This window comes from Procambarus clarkii, chromosome 47 (assembly GCF_040958095.1).
Source record: "Procambarus clarkii isolate CNS0578487 chromosome 47, FALCON_Pclarkii_2.0, whole genome shotgun sequence".
Lineage (NCBI taxonomy): Eukaryota > Metazoa > Arthropoda > Malacostraca > Decapoda > Cambaridae > Procambarus > Procambarus clarkii.
The window spans coordinates 25,737,263-25,751,888 of NC_091196.1; the positions used below are offsets into that span (position 1 = coordinate 25,737,263).

General features: G+C 34.8%; 1 protein-coding gene across 1 annotated transcript; it reads right to left on the reverse strand.

The window, feature by feature from the left end:
• Positions 1–516: 516 nt before the first annotated feature.
• On the reverse strand, positions 517–14,194 carry Tmx3 (Thioredoxin-related transmembrane protein 3). Its single transcript, XM_045749966.2, is given in 14 exon segments — positions 517–1,900; positions 2,502–2,691; positions 3,007–3,199; positions 3,671–3,724; positions 6,498–6,521; positions 6,749–6,819; positions 8,535–8,662; positions 8,888–8,954; positions 10,019–10,096; positions 10,840–11,023; positions 11,350–11,384; positions 11,386–11,514; positions 12,086–12,174; positions 14,059–14,194. Coding segments are annotated over 14 exon segments (1,302 nt in total). The 5' UTR covers positions 14,093–14,194; the 3' UTR covers positions 517–1,874.
• Positions 14,195–14,626: the final 432 nt, after the last annotated feature.

The following is a 14,626-nucleotide window of genomic DNA, read 5'->3' on the forward strand; positions in this document are numbered from 1 at the left end:
ACTGTGTATTTGGCTGATGTCTATATACCATACAGAGTAGAGCTGAGGGTGGTGGGACTGCTTCCTTTAGGAAGACCCAAAAAACTAAGTACAGGGACCTAGAACTTTGTTACAAATTCATGCCAATAAGCTCTGGGACCCTGGGATAAATGTGCATTTACATTTCTAACGGTGGTGGGAGGAACTCGTTAGGCAAACTTGAGACTCGAGAACAGCCAGTTTCCCGATCCAAAGGAAATGCCTGCTGTATCTTGTGTATCTTGGGCTCACACCCAACATCTGGATAAGACCTTACATATTGTACTGATAAATATTCCATTAGTCATGACTTGCAGAGCATCAAAGCTGTTAACTTTGATCATTACCGAAATACCCTTCTAAGGTTGGTTGTGGATCATAAATCTGAATGGCCAATAATGGAAATATTACCAATATCAGTAAAGTCTTTCAATCAAATTTTTTACAGCATTTTTACTAGGAATACATGCATGTCCATAAGGAAATGTAAACAATGCCTTAAAATGCTTACTTTATTTAAATATTTAAAAGTTTATGCTAGCAAATTATTCCTGCCATGTTTGTCTCACACTTATGTTACATTTGGCTGTCTTAAAATTACATACTGGGTACTATTGTATAAAATAAGTTACAAAATGTATTATTTTAAACTCAGACTCATTCACAGCCATTAAAAGATGCACACTGAGGGATAACTTGATAACACACTTGGTATGCTGTACATGGCTCATCGCCCACCAAGCAGTTTGACAAAAATATTTCTCATTCATTAACTGATGTACATTTTGTGAGGACAATGCTCTAGTAAACTTTATGGCATGTCAATGATAAAAAAAAATCCTTAAAACCCTAATGTTTTATTCAAAGTAACTTTTACAGCAAATCAAATACTTTCTTCCACTCATTTCAACTTGAAAAAATTCACTACAATTTTAAAACTTCTGTGATTGGCAGTTACTCATGAGATGTGATGATGATATCTACACACACACACACACTGATGTAAATATAATGACTGTATCCAACACACTCCACAGTTGAGAGTGAGGGAGCAAATAAATATGCATTTCTATGACTTAGGAGTTGTACCTTAAAACATATAACTACCTGCACTGTAACATGGAATATAAAGGTTACATGGATAGGTTGAACTTGTAAATATGGTTACAATGAATTCACATAAATAACCGACAGCAAACCTGTCCCCATACAGTAGCCACCTGCTGTAGAAGCAAATCAAGATACTCAAGTTTTTGTTGTTAGTTCCGGTGTATATTTTGTATCTCCTATCTCAATGTTCGTCATGCTTACATGGTAATAAATCAACCTGTTCTCTTTAAAATAACGTCGCTTTTGGCCGTTTACCAATATGGCCAAAAGTGGACATAATTTGGAGGGGAAAAAAAATATCAACAACAGTAAGTTAAGGGTCCTCTGATAGGTTAGGTGGGCAAAAAATTCTCAGTTTCAAAACATTATGAAAAGAGTTAATTGAAAGTTTCCTCTCTTAACCTTACTGAGTAAGCCAGACGACTCAAGCAGAAAATGGGGCAGTATGTCACTTTTGTGAGTCAATTTCATTTCAAATTACTGTACGTCCCAATTTGGCCATAGCGCGCATACGAGCGAAAAGCAATGTTATTTTTAAGAGGTCAGGTTGAATAAATAAATATCTTGCATAATTATCCATCTACTAAAGAATGGGAAGTGTTAAGACTCCTTGCTTCAACAGGTCGCATCACACTTTTCAATGCCTGTAAACTTACACACAAACTGCTGCCACCACAGCCAAGCAGCTCATATACTGTACTGGTATTAATTTTAGCAACTATTTCTTCCATACATTTCGAGTTCCATCATTCTTTCTTCTCATGTTGATCATCTGAAAGCATACAAATATATTAGTAAGTTTTCAAGGCTTTGAATTTATGAGTAGTGCAACTCAAACATGTTTGTCATTTGGGGATCCAGATTTTAGGGCCTCCAGACTTTCCTCATGGCTCTGCTTTAGGTTCAGGAGCTATTTATTAGCACGTCTTTGAACCTTTTATGAGAAAGACACCTGTTGCTATATATTCGAACCTGGGCCTCATATATGCAATTCAATTTATGTGTAGCATCCATGAATTTAATTGCAATTCCAAAACTGACAAGAGTAACATAACACTGCTCCTACTGTACTTTGCATCTTTCCACCAAATTGGTTGTTGGGAGCCTGTGACCAGGTTTCACTTATTCCGCACTGTTAATTGGCATTCATCCATGTTGAATTCCATTTGTTATGCAATGCTTAGCGTTATTGACAAATGTATCTATAATAATAATGCAGAAATTACCCTAAATTTAATAAATTTAAATACAATTTACAGGAACTATATGGAAACTATATAATATACAGCATATGATAACCTTTCTAAGAGAATATTATACTTTAACTTTAGAAGGCACGTTATTACAATAAATACATGACTAGGAGGCCTCACCTTCTTCATCATCAGCATCCAAAATATCAGAGCACCAGATGGAGTAGCATATTAAAGAGAGAAAACCCAGTGGCAGACCAAAGAGTACTGATGTCAGTACTGGATTGCCTTGCCACATTTCTTCCAGTGATGTCCTCGCATTATAATAGGCACGGTAAATTCTTATAGGCCATGAGTCCCCACCATACGTCTGAAGAAAGATGGGAATTATAATGCAAATACTGTATCTTACATAAAAACATGCAAGCAATTACTGTATTGGCATCTTAATAAATAGATATTCAGCATATTTAATCTCTGAATAGCATTATTATAACAAACCTAATACAACAAGATCAACACTACAGGTACTCTATCTACAAAATTTAATGTAGAATAATAATTTTTATAATATCTGTGCTATTACTACAAAGCTAGCAGTATACACTATTATGTGACACTAACACATTCCAGAACAAATACATAAATCGACCCTTTATAAACAATCAAATATGCCTGAACTTACTGGGGCAGTTTCAGCTATTATAGAGTCTAAAAACATTTCAATGGCAGCTGGTGTCAGATGTTGCGGGGGATCCTCGGGCAAGTGGTGATGCATAGTAGTTGCATTTACCACTAACAGTGATGGGAGTGGAAGCCGTTCCATTGCAATGCTGTTTGCTAAATCTGGTGTGCCAGTCCATCCAAACTGGAAATATCTGTCAGAATTTTATTGTATCATTAAACACGGCAGAAAAAAAATCTTTAAAACTTATATAGCAATTAATCTCCCAATTCCCAATAGTATGACTCCAGTACATAAATCCTTAAATATAAATACTCTACACAAAGATATTAACATTGGGCATTGTGTAACAATTTATATAGTGTACAGTATTTGTATTCATTAAGAATAGACGAGAAACACTCCCGTGCTCTTTCAACTCGTATTAAATGATTTGGACGGATTTTTAGGCTGCCAGTGCCAGTATGTTGTCCTGTCTGAACAATCCTTTCCTACTAACGTAATAACTCAGCCAAGGAAATAATGATGCCTGCAAAGTGCTAAATAAACAACAAAATTAAACTGCATAGTCCTAGTTGCTATAGACGTGTTATATAACTCACTAACTTACAGAAGGTAAGGTGACAACAATATTCTATGAAATAAGAGATTAAGTTAAACTTACTTGTGATACTTCTCACGGTTATTACGAATCACAGACTCGACCATATCTTTGAACCTGTTGGAAAGAGAGAATAATTTTACTCTCGGGCATAAATTAAATATTAACCTGTGGCAAATATAGCAGATTATAATTGGTTATCTCATTATTATTATTCAGGCTGAACAAAATGTGTTCAAAGTTTATATTTTACATTTATATATTCATTCTTTAAAAACTGGAATAATCAAAAATAAACATTACAGTATTTCAATTTATACAGTATTTTAAGTTAGATTATAAAAAGATTTGCAAAACAAGGGTAAAGATCAATGAAAAAAATGACAAACTGAGCAACAAGTATTATTGCACTGTGTACTCTCACCTACAGTAAAGTTGTCCGTCAGCCAACATTTTGAATTATTGGAAGAAGCATTTAAAGTGAAAGTTCAACTAAGACCTGGTTGGTATTCTTGAAAAATCAACAAAATATTTGTAATCACAAAAAAACTTTTAAATAAATATTCCAATAATGTTTAAATCTTTATCATTTGGATTCTATTTGACATCGGTTAAAGATACATTACAACTCGTATTATCTGGTGCTTCGGTTTATAGGGGGGGGTTAGAAGTGACAGTTTATGTATAGTTCTTGCAGAGGGCACCACCACTACCCACCACCTTATCGTCTTATCATACAGTGGCTTTTTATACATTATTGTATATTCCATTAATTTTTGTTTATGCAAATAAAAAAATTGATACTGTACTGTATATGCCGTGCTAATTACTTCTCCCAACATTAATGTTTGTATCACCCCACCATGCACTTCTCACTCCTCTACCAGTTTGTCTAACAGTATACACTCACTTGGGATTCTTAACCAAATATTCCTAGCATATTTTCAATGTCACTGAGATTAATTACTTTACAGTCTCTTCCTCAAAAGATAATTTTCAACTTATCTTTTGTTTTTACTTACTGTATCAAACTGTATTTATCATCTTCTAAGCATTTATTCTTTCACTTCTTGGATCTTTGTGAGGTACAGTACTGTCATTCATTTCCCATTCAACCTGGTCTAAACAGTACAATCATGCAATCAGACAAACTTTTACCTATCTATCTTACTGCTTTTGAAGTACAAGCATTCTTGAACAATTATTTGAAGCCAACCAAAGTACAGAGGAACTTAACATCACAGTGGGAGACAATTAAACTTAACTAAATGACAATGGAAGATAGAATAATATTAGACAATATGGCAAAGCATAAAATGACATGTAAAATGCAAAAGAAATGACAGAACATAAAAAATCTTACAAAATGGGTAACATTATTAAGGTCTGAGGAAGAATATTTATTGTTCTTAATTTAATAGCTTCTCGTATAATGACCACTACCTCATTCCCCATTTTCATGGAATTGGGAAACATTATTCTGGCGTAAAATGGTGAATAATACAGTGAAAGATTATAGATATTAACCAAATATTACTCACAATATATAGCATCGGGGTTAAACATTTCCACACTCCAACAGTCATTCCCAGCAGCATCACACCTCTTAAGACCAAGAACACAACACTTCAAATATCAAACCAGTCACTCATTACACCATTAAATCTTACACCTGGATTATTTAGGCTACTACTGTAAACTAAAAAAAAAAAAAAAAAAAAAAAAAAAAGTACCAGTATTTAATGCCACTGTGCCACTTTTTATGAGAAACTACACAAAATATTAAGTTTTTAAAATATTTCTTATAAATTTAGAGTCTATGTAACTAGCCTGAAATCGCTACAAGAAAATAATCAAGGTGACAGTGTACGTGCTATGTATTTGATCTGAGAATACCAGTTTGGTCTGAAATCACTGCTGGTCATCAAGTACTTGAAACATAAGAAACCTATCACAGTTTCTTACAATTGTAAGAAACTGGATTTTTATTGTAAGACACCCTTACAATAATTATTGCTATAGGCTACACATCAATTGTTTTCTTAGCCAGAACATTAGCTTATTAAAAAAAAAAAAGCTATTTTGTAGTGAAAAATATTAAGCTGTTTGACTGCATATTTCAACAACCCGTTCTCGCAAATTTAATAAGTCAATATTGACTTATTAGTTGCGTGCATAGGTGACATACTAAACATAATAGTTTCCCTTGAAAAGCTTCATAGAAAACACCGACCTTACCTAACCTACTTAGTATGTTAAAATAAGCATCTTATAGCTTCGTAATTACAATTGTTACTTAACCTATTATAAGTATAGGTTAGGTAATAATTGTAATTACGAAGCAATAAGATGCTTATCTTAACATACTAAGTAGGTTAGGTAAGGTCGGTGTTTTCTATGAAGCTTTTCAAGGGAAACTATTATGTTAAGTATGTCACCTATGCACATATTTAATAAGTCAATATTGACTTATTAAATTTGCGAGAACGGGTTGATTTCAAGCACATAACATGTAATTATGATCAATAAATTTGGTGAAGTACAGTATTACTTCATAATAATATCCAATGATAAAATTGTATACCAATTATACATTTTTAAAATTCACATCTATTAATCATTAAATCACTGAATAGTTTATCGCACAGTATCATCTTTTAAATGTTCTGGAAAACATATTGATGTATATGTATGCAACAGTATTGATTATATAATGAGTATCTGAAGACCTCCCACACTGAAAATTCAATTTTTTTAACCATTCAAAAAAAGTCAAGAGTTTGAGATCATTCACGAAGTGGCCATTCAGCAAGGATGAGGCAAATATCTACAACTAGTGGCAAGTCCAGGAACTACCTCAAGTAAATATTGTGCAATTGTTTCCACTTACTTGTACCCATCAACATAGTCTTCTCTGAAATTAGGAGAGACATAAGTAGGTTATGATTTAATACTCTAATAAAAATTTGCACAGGTAACTGGAATATACCCTGCAGAATACATTAGTTAAGTCATATCCTACACCCAAATTTTGTTAGCAATGCTTATTTCTTTTAACTTCTTCATTGAGTCTAAAATTCCTATACATATTTTGGTAGTTATTTCAATTCTTAATATTATATAATTAGTTGTAAAACTTACGCATCTTCATCTGTCGTAATTCGTCCAATTTTACTCTCCTTAACAACTGTGATGGCTAAAAACTTGTTTATCTGAAACATACAATGACTATATTATATAAGAAGCTTTGGAAATATAATATTGAATATGTAGGATATGGTACACCATGCATTTGTTCCACAAGGTCATATATTCAACCAAGGTTTTTGTACGTGACTGGCAATGTCACAGTAATGTCTTGTGAAAGAAACCCAGGCCTCAGTATATGAAACTAATTTCTAACACACTAAGCCTTATTGATAAAACATGCCCCAATGCCAAAGGAATGGCTGTACAGTGGAACCTCTGAGTGACGAGTGTGACGATAATCTCTTTCAAGAGAGATTGAGCCTGCTCTTCCCTACATAAGTACGTCAATATACAAGAGACTATATACAAAATACGTTCACCAAGTATCGCCAAACGTTTTGCCCAGAGAGCAAATCGTACCCAGCACACCGTGACACCTGCCACCACCACCGTAACCAGCTAACCACCAGCTCATCCTCTGCCTGCCTGTCGCTGATTGGCTGGTGACTCGTCGCCCCTGCCCTCCGCCTCCACCACAAGTTGACGTCTGGGCTGCAGTGCGGCAGTATCGTCAGAATATCTCAGTGCTCCAAGCAGTTGACATCTCTCGCTGGTAGACTAAGCCTTGGCTTTCGTGTACTAAGGGAGGTGGCAGCTCGAAGCCAGTATTCCAGCACCACTTATATTTTATTTTGCTATCACTGTAACTTACTTGTCTTAACGTAACTTTTCATTCGCCAGTGATTATTCATATTATTTTGTTTGTTGACTTATCTTGCATATTTTTGTGATTACCTTTATTCATGCCTTGTTTTTCTAGAGTAATTAAAATTTCATTGTTTATATATAGTTGTGTTTTGTGTGTCTTCCCATTACCTTACCACAGACGAAAGCTCCAACTTTTCTCTTTTTTTTTGATTATGTGACGAGGCCCTGCCCCTAGCTTTTGAAACAGCCGAACACCAACGCTTTACCGTCACACGAGCAACTCCAGTTATGAGCAAGGCACTCGCAGAAAATTTGTCTCGACTGACGAGCTTTCGCTCGATTAACGAACATTCCTGCTGGTTCTCGGACACCTCCGACGACAGTGTTGTTGTTGTTTCGCAAGACGAGTTTTCCACATGACGAGGTCGGTGCCAGAACGGATTAAATTCGTTAATCGAGGCGCCACTGTATTTTCCTGCCTACTATGCATAACTTTCAGAGATTATATTTTTTAATGGACTGAGCCCTGAGATTAAACATACCTGTACATTCAGATACTGTAATACCTTTCACTTCAGAAACCCATAAACTTTGAGAAAATGTTAAGGGCAGGGAAGTGGAATCGAAGCCACGATCTAGGATACCCAACTGGAGTAACCTGGGATGTGGGTTCGATTTCACCTCCCTGCTACAAAGATTTTTTCATAAATATATTAAGCTATTGTTATTTCTTTGTGGCCATTGAGCCTGAGAATATTTGGTCTTTATATCACACTTCATAGTATAGTCAGATATAATAATATCTAATACTTAAAAAGTCTTTCCTTCATATTTCTTATTCTGAAGTTTAGTACATTCAAAATATACAGATGCAAGATAACATTAAAAGGAATCAAATAAATAAATCATGTTGGTTGGGCTACTGTATTAAAAATTAAGTGTTTCAGCAACAGGGAACTAAATGCAAAAGTTTAAAAAAGAGTAAATAAAAATAATGAACTTGTGAAAGAGTATTTAAAAATAGCCTCACCTTCCATAACTGGTGCAAGTTACCATGAGTTACTTTAGTGAAGGTTGTGAAGCGCTCATGGTTGATCCAGTCCATCAAAGAAGTATTGAGAACGTTTTTGTCCTCCACTAGCTCCTTCTCATCTGGTACTGCAGAAATATAATCACCATTAAATTCCAAAATAGCACAAAATTATATTTTAACATTACTATTTCTAACAAAAGCCAAAAATATCTGTAAAATACAGACATGGATAGTGCATACCAAACAAATTTGTATGTTTCAGAAGGACACTGACCACTCCTACCACTGCCAGGAAACATTAAACGTCAGATTATGAATACTTTTACCTCTACATATTTAAAATGCTTTACCTGGGAAAAAGAAATGCATCTCATCCTTGAACACCATTACAGCAGGATTATACTCCAGCTTGACATGCTGAAATGAAGACCTACATTAATTCCATTTCATTTTATAAGATCAATGAATATTTAATTAGCTGACTAATACTGTACTTTAAAATGTTTAATGATTTTGTAATTAAAATTAAAATATTAATAATATATATTTACTTGAATAATAAGCATGTCTATACTACCTTCCATTATCAATACTGTTATATCAATAACCTGCTATTTTTTTAAAGCCTTATAACCTAAACTGTCACATTCTCAAGTATTTCCCTACAACAAAGGCTTACCAAAATTATGCCAAGCTATCTAGGACATATAACATGTACCCTTCCAAATAATGAATAAACAAAGAAAACTGTCCAGGTTAAGAAACATCATTAAACTTTTAATTAATAAAAACAAAAAATTATGGTACAGTATAACCTCGATTCAACGAACTATATGGGACCAACCCCAATTCGTTGCAACTGAAGATGGCTCCAGAATGCAGCATTTACCATGACCTATAGACTGATTTCACTTAGGAAAATGTTTATTTCGACCTATAATATAATAGACAAATACCAAATAAGCATGTCTGCAAAAAAATGTAACCACATCTAGCATATTTTCTACGTCCGAGCCTCAAATTATCACTTTCAAAAGAAAAAGGGCCATATTTTATTAAACAAAAATCTCTGCAACTGGGAAGAAAAAGAACCGTATAATTTGATTTAAATACAGTACAGTATACTCAGTGGCTTTCCCAAGGCCCAACTGTTTCTTGCAATGCTGCCTCCATTTATGAACTTGGTCCCAACATCCTAAGCGAATCCAAACATTCCCTGCTTCAGCAAAAGCTTTGTTTGTTGAATCGGGTGAATAAATCTGGCCTGGAAAGTGTGTATTCAAACCGAAGATTCACTAAATCAAGATGTGTTGAATCTAGGGATTCCACTGTACAATACAGTACTTCCAAAAATATTTACCATGTAAATTGCCTACACACTTCATCACACACCTTGTAACACTTTTCTTTCAAAGTTCAGAATACTATAAAAACAAACATTATTTAGTATAAATAACATCATTAAAGAAATTAGAACTTACTTCTTCCATACAGCTAGTTTCAATATCGTAGAAGTAATAAAAGGGTCTATATTCATCGGCCATATCCTTGTAGGCATCCTGTAAATAATTATTAAAGCAATTGAGAACAAGATATATATATATGTACAGTACTATATTGTTATATAGTAATTCCATATTTATTTCTGCATTTCCCATATTATATATATATATATATATACCATTAAATAAATGAAATAATAACTACTTTCTACTTTAACTACTACTACTACTTTAGTTGAGTTCTACCAACACAAGAGTGCATGACTATCTGCATGAAGCCATAGAATGGGACAGTATGTACTAAGGCTTCCCTCATCCTGGCAAAGTATGTCATTTGCAAAATTTTTAATCATATTTTTCAGTGACAGTAGTATTTGTTATCCAACTGAGACAAAACAAAAGAATATTTATTTTATGGCAACCTATGTAAAGTTTAAAAGGAAAAATTGCATAGGATTTCTTTTCAATAATGACACTATACACAATAATATATGAAACATCTTTCCCTTCATACTCACTCCTGACTGTTACCTCTCATTATCATGAAATTGGGAAACAGTAATATTATTATTCTGAACTGAAGTGAAATGATATAATTGTGAATTACACTACCTGTCTAGGACAGGAAACCCTTGAATTGTTGAAGGTCTCCTAGCAAAGAGTGAGGCTATGCCCATGTAGTTACCCATTCGGCTAATGCCAAGAACCAACTTGTGCTTTGCCCGAACAGACAAAGCGATGCATCATACCACAGCACCACATAAGAAATCAATTTTAAACTATAATTGTCATGATCTTACCCAAATATCTCCTTCATGACTCCCAACATATATGAAGAACAGATCTCCTCGATCAATGGTGTCCTTCAGATGTCGGTAAGATTGTATATGCTGAATTGGAGGTGCTGCCATCCTTAAGGCAAATCCTACAATATCCTCCTTGACACGATCACCTTTATAAACATGACGTGTTTCTCCCTTTATACTGAAAACCAAAATGCAAGAAAGTCAAGTAACTTTCATTAAGAAATTTGATCAAGGACATATAATACAGAAAATCTCTTTGATATTCCTGTAGGAGACAATTCCAAAAATGCACCGAGACAAGAGCTTACATACACTTTAAATTGAACCAAGCTACCAATCTAAGCCCCCCAAAAAATGGTTGTCATTAATACAGATATGACAGTAACTGACATCAAGTACACAGTGAATATAAGAAATTAAAGTTACAGTAATTAATTTACTAGACAAGTCCTCTCATCCCCAATATTTAAAGGCAAAGTAAAATTTGTGCACATGGATACTCACTACATTATTGTTGGGAACCCTTTGATGACAAACTTCTGTCGCTACTGCAGTGAAACGGGTGCAATCCACACGTCCAACTCTTATATCTGTACCATACAGAGCATGAGCAACATGATTCCACACTGGCTCAAGCTTTTTGCAATGACCACACCATGGGGCATAAAACTAAGAGAAAAATAAAAGATCCTATTAATGTACTAAGACTTCATTGTTAAGTTTCCTATTCATCAAATTTAAATCTGTAGGTACAGTGCAGGGTATTATATTTTGTAAGACAGTAAGTGGTACAGTAAGTGGTAAGATATACTACAGCATATCTTACTGTAAAAGCTAATAACATGAAGCAATGGATAACCAAGTGAAACAAGTGTTCACACAATAGTTAATAAACTTAATGATTAGAGAAAACATTAATGAAATGTGGCAAAATATATTAATAAATATTGAATGCAAAATTAATTGGATGAAAAAAGGAAAAAAATCTTTGATATACAGTATTACATTAAGAAAGGCTCAGACATCTGGCTTAGACTTAAAAATTGTGTAATTTAAGGAAATTCCTGTTTAAATAAAAATGGAAATATGTAAATCAAACTTTATATTCATCTTACAGCTGTATTCTCGTTACAATATTTAGACGAAAAAGTGTGCATTGGGTAATTACTAAATCTGATTCCTACAGTACATGAGCTAAATCTGATTACAGTGTAAGTAAAACACGAGTTCAATTCCTCACCATGATCAGCCATGTCGTGTCTTCACGAAGTTCCAGGAACCTATCACTAAGTTCCAGCACCTTTGAAGCACCATTCACATTTACCAAAACTAGAGAATGAGTGAAAATACTATCGCTATTATCTTATTCAAATAAAAATCAGTTGACGATAATAGATAATTAGAATACAAAGAGCAAACATTAATTGGGTTATTCAAAACTAATAATACAAACTCCTGCTTATCTTTGAATAACTTTTTTTAAATGGTCAAGATATCCATAGCCCTGTAAAAAATTACAGTATTCAATTCAATTTAAATTAGTGCATATAGTTAGTATAAAAAGGTCCTCTCTCAATCTATCAATCAACTGTTCCTTCAAGTAAATAAAATCTGACTAGAATATGATACAGTACTTGAGAAACTTACAAATTAAGTTGAACCTTAAATATATGAAATTTTCAATCTTAGCTCAAGTTAATTTAGAGAGGTTAACTTTTCTTGCAATTTTGGTCAAAAACAAATGTAAGCAAACATTTATTTCATAAAAATCCTAACATGTTAATACAATATTATATACTGTATAGCTTAACTTCATGGAATCATATATTGTATAATGTATTTCCAACTAGGGAAGTAAAAGTACAGTAGAAAAGGCTTTATTTTCTCAGAATGTGTGTCTAGCACACATTTGTTCACTTGTGTCTAGCCTTTAGCAGGCCTACTGATGACATGGTCACATGTCAAAAATGTGCCAAATACACCTCCAAATTCCCCCTGAAACGAGTAATTAATGCCAAACATTATTTTAAAATACCGAACAAATTTGGAGGATACTGATCTAGATAACTTCTTTAAAACTGTCAGATGTCACACAGACAAGGAGCAAATGGCTTCAAGCGTAACAACCAACAAGATAGGTCAGAAAACAGGCCATACTTTTTACCTGTAGGGTAATAAAGCCATGGAACTGCCTACGTCCCGAAGACGTAAATACCAAAACATTGCTGCAATTCAGAATCTGGCTGGATAAAGGCATCAAGACAAATAACAAATAGGGGAGGGGGGAGGGGGGACCTTTGACTAGCCTCTGGCTTCCTGTCCTCTTTGAGGCCAGTAGCGAGATTGAAGACCCTCACGTAAATCATAGGAATAGGGAGAAAATAGCAGAAATAATCCATATTTAACCTAGCGTTTGTTAGCATTAAAGATACAAGCTGACGACATCCTGCACGTTATGTAAAATCAAGACCCTGTCAGCCCCTCGAGCAGCAGGTCCAACACTGTGCAGGTCCTACACTCTGCGAGTTTGGTCCTTATCCCATGCCAGTTAGGTCCTCTCTCACACGTGTCTCTCGAGGATACACATCACATCGTATAGGAATAAGGTCATCGTAACCCAACGACATGTACAGTTTTGACTGATAAGAAAACAACCATTGTCAAAAAAAAAATCCTGTAAGCTCTCACTGTACCCAGTCTGTAATGTCACTTCATAGTCTGTCTTACCAGGATATTAAAATATCATTTTGTATTCATAAATATACAAAGGAACACGCTACAGAGGTTACTTTGTGGGTACAGTAATTGTACCTACTAAGTTATGCCTAAAATGCTTATTCACAGCATTTTGGGCATAACTTAAAATGATTTAGTTCATATAAATTTATTAGGAGTAATAAATTGCCAGATTATCTGAACACCAATTTTACCGCGGTAAAGACACTACATAATCAAAACAATTATGGATATATGTACATATATAGATAATATACATATATCTACTCAAACCCCCGAACACCACAAATAATATATAAGAGGAAACAGGGGAGATCATGACAAGTCAGGCATTGTCCCGGTCGATAACAATACACCTAGCCATTGCTGCGTCCTAACTACCCCCCCCTACTACACCACACTAGTAGCTAACGACCCATTAAGGGTCCGAGGAGTTAACCAGCGGCGCCCACAGGTGCCCCAGGGGTCCAGTCACACCTGTAAAGATGACCACACAGCGCAGGAGGTCCATGACGGCGGCACCTGCTGCTGCTGCCAGCGTCTGCCCGCCCGTCTCCCACGCCACAGAAAACGACCACCTTATAAATAAATAAATAAATAAATAAATAAATGTTTATTTAGGTAAGGTACATACATACGAGAGATTTTACAAAGAATGATGGATTTATATGCAGGCGATGAGTCACAATAACGTGGCTGAAGTATGTTGACCAAATCACACACTAGAAGTTGAAGAGACGTCGTCGTCCCTTCAACTTCTAGTGCGTTGTCTGGTCAACATGCATTTATAGATAGAGCTAGTACATACAATGCCTAAAGCCACTATTACGCAAAGCGTTTACGGCCATGAAAAACTTAAATGACTAAAGCTTAATAGCTACGTTCCTTCCTTCACCACGTTTTAGATTCATAATTGTAATTAATTTTGTCAATAAAGATGTTAATCATAATAAGCTACACAGAACAATAAGTTCCAAGCAGCACGGGCTATGGTGAGCCCGTAGCGGACTTACCTGGCACAGGAGCGGGGCGGGGCTTCCTTCAC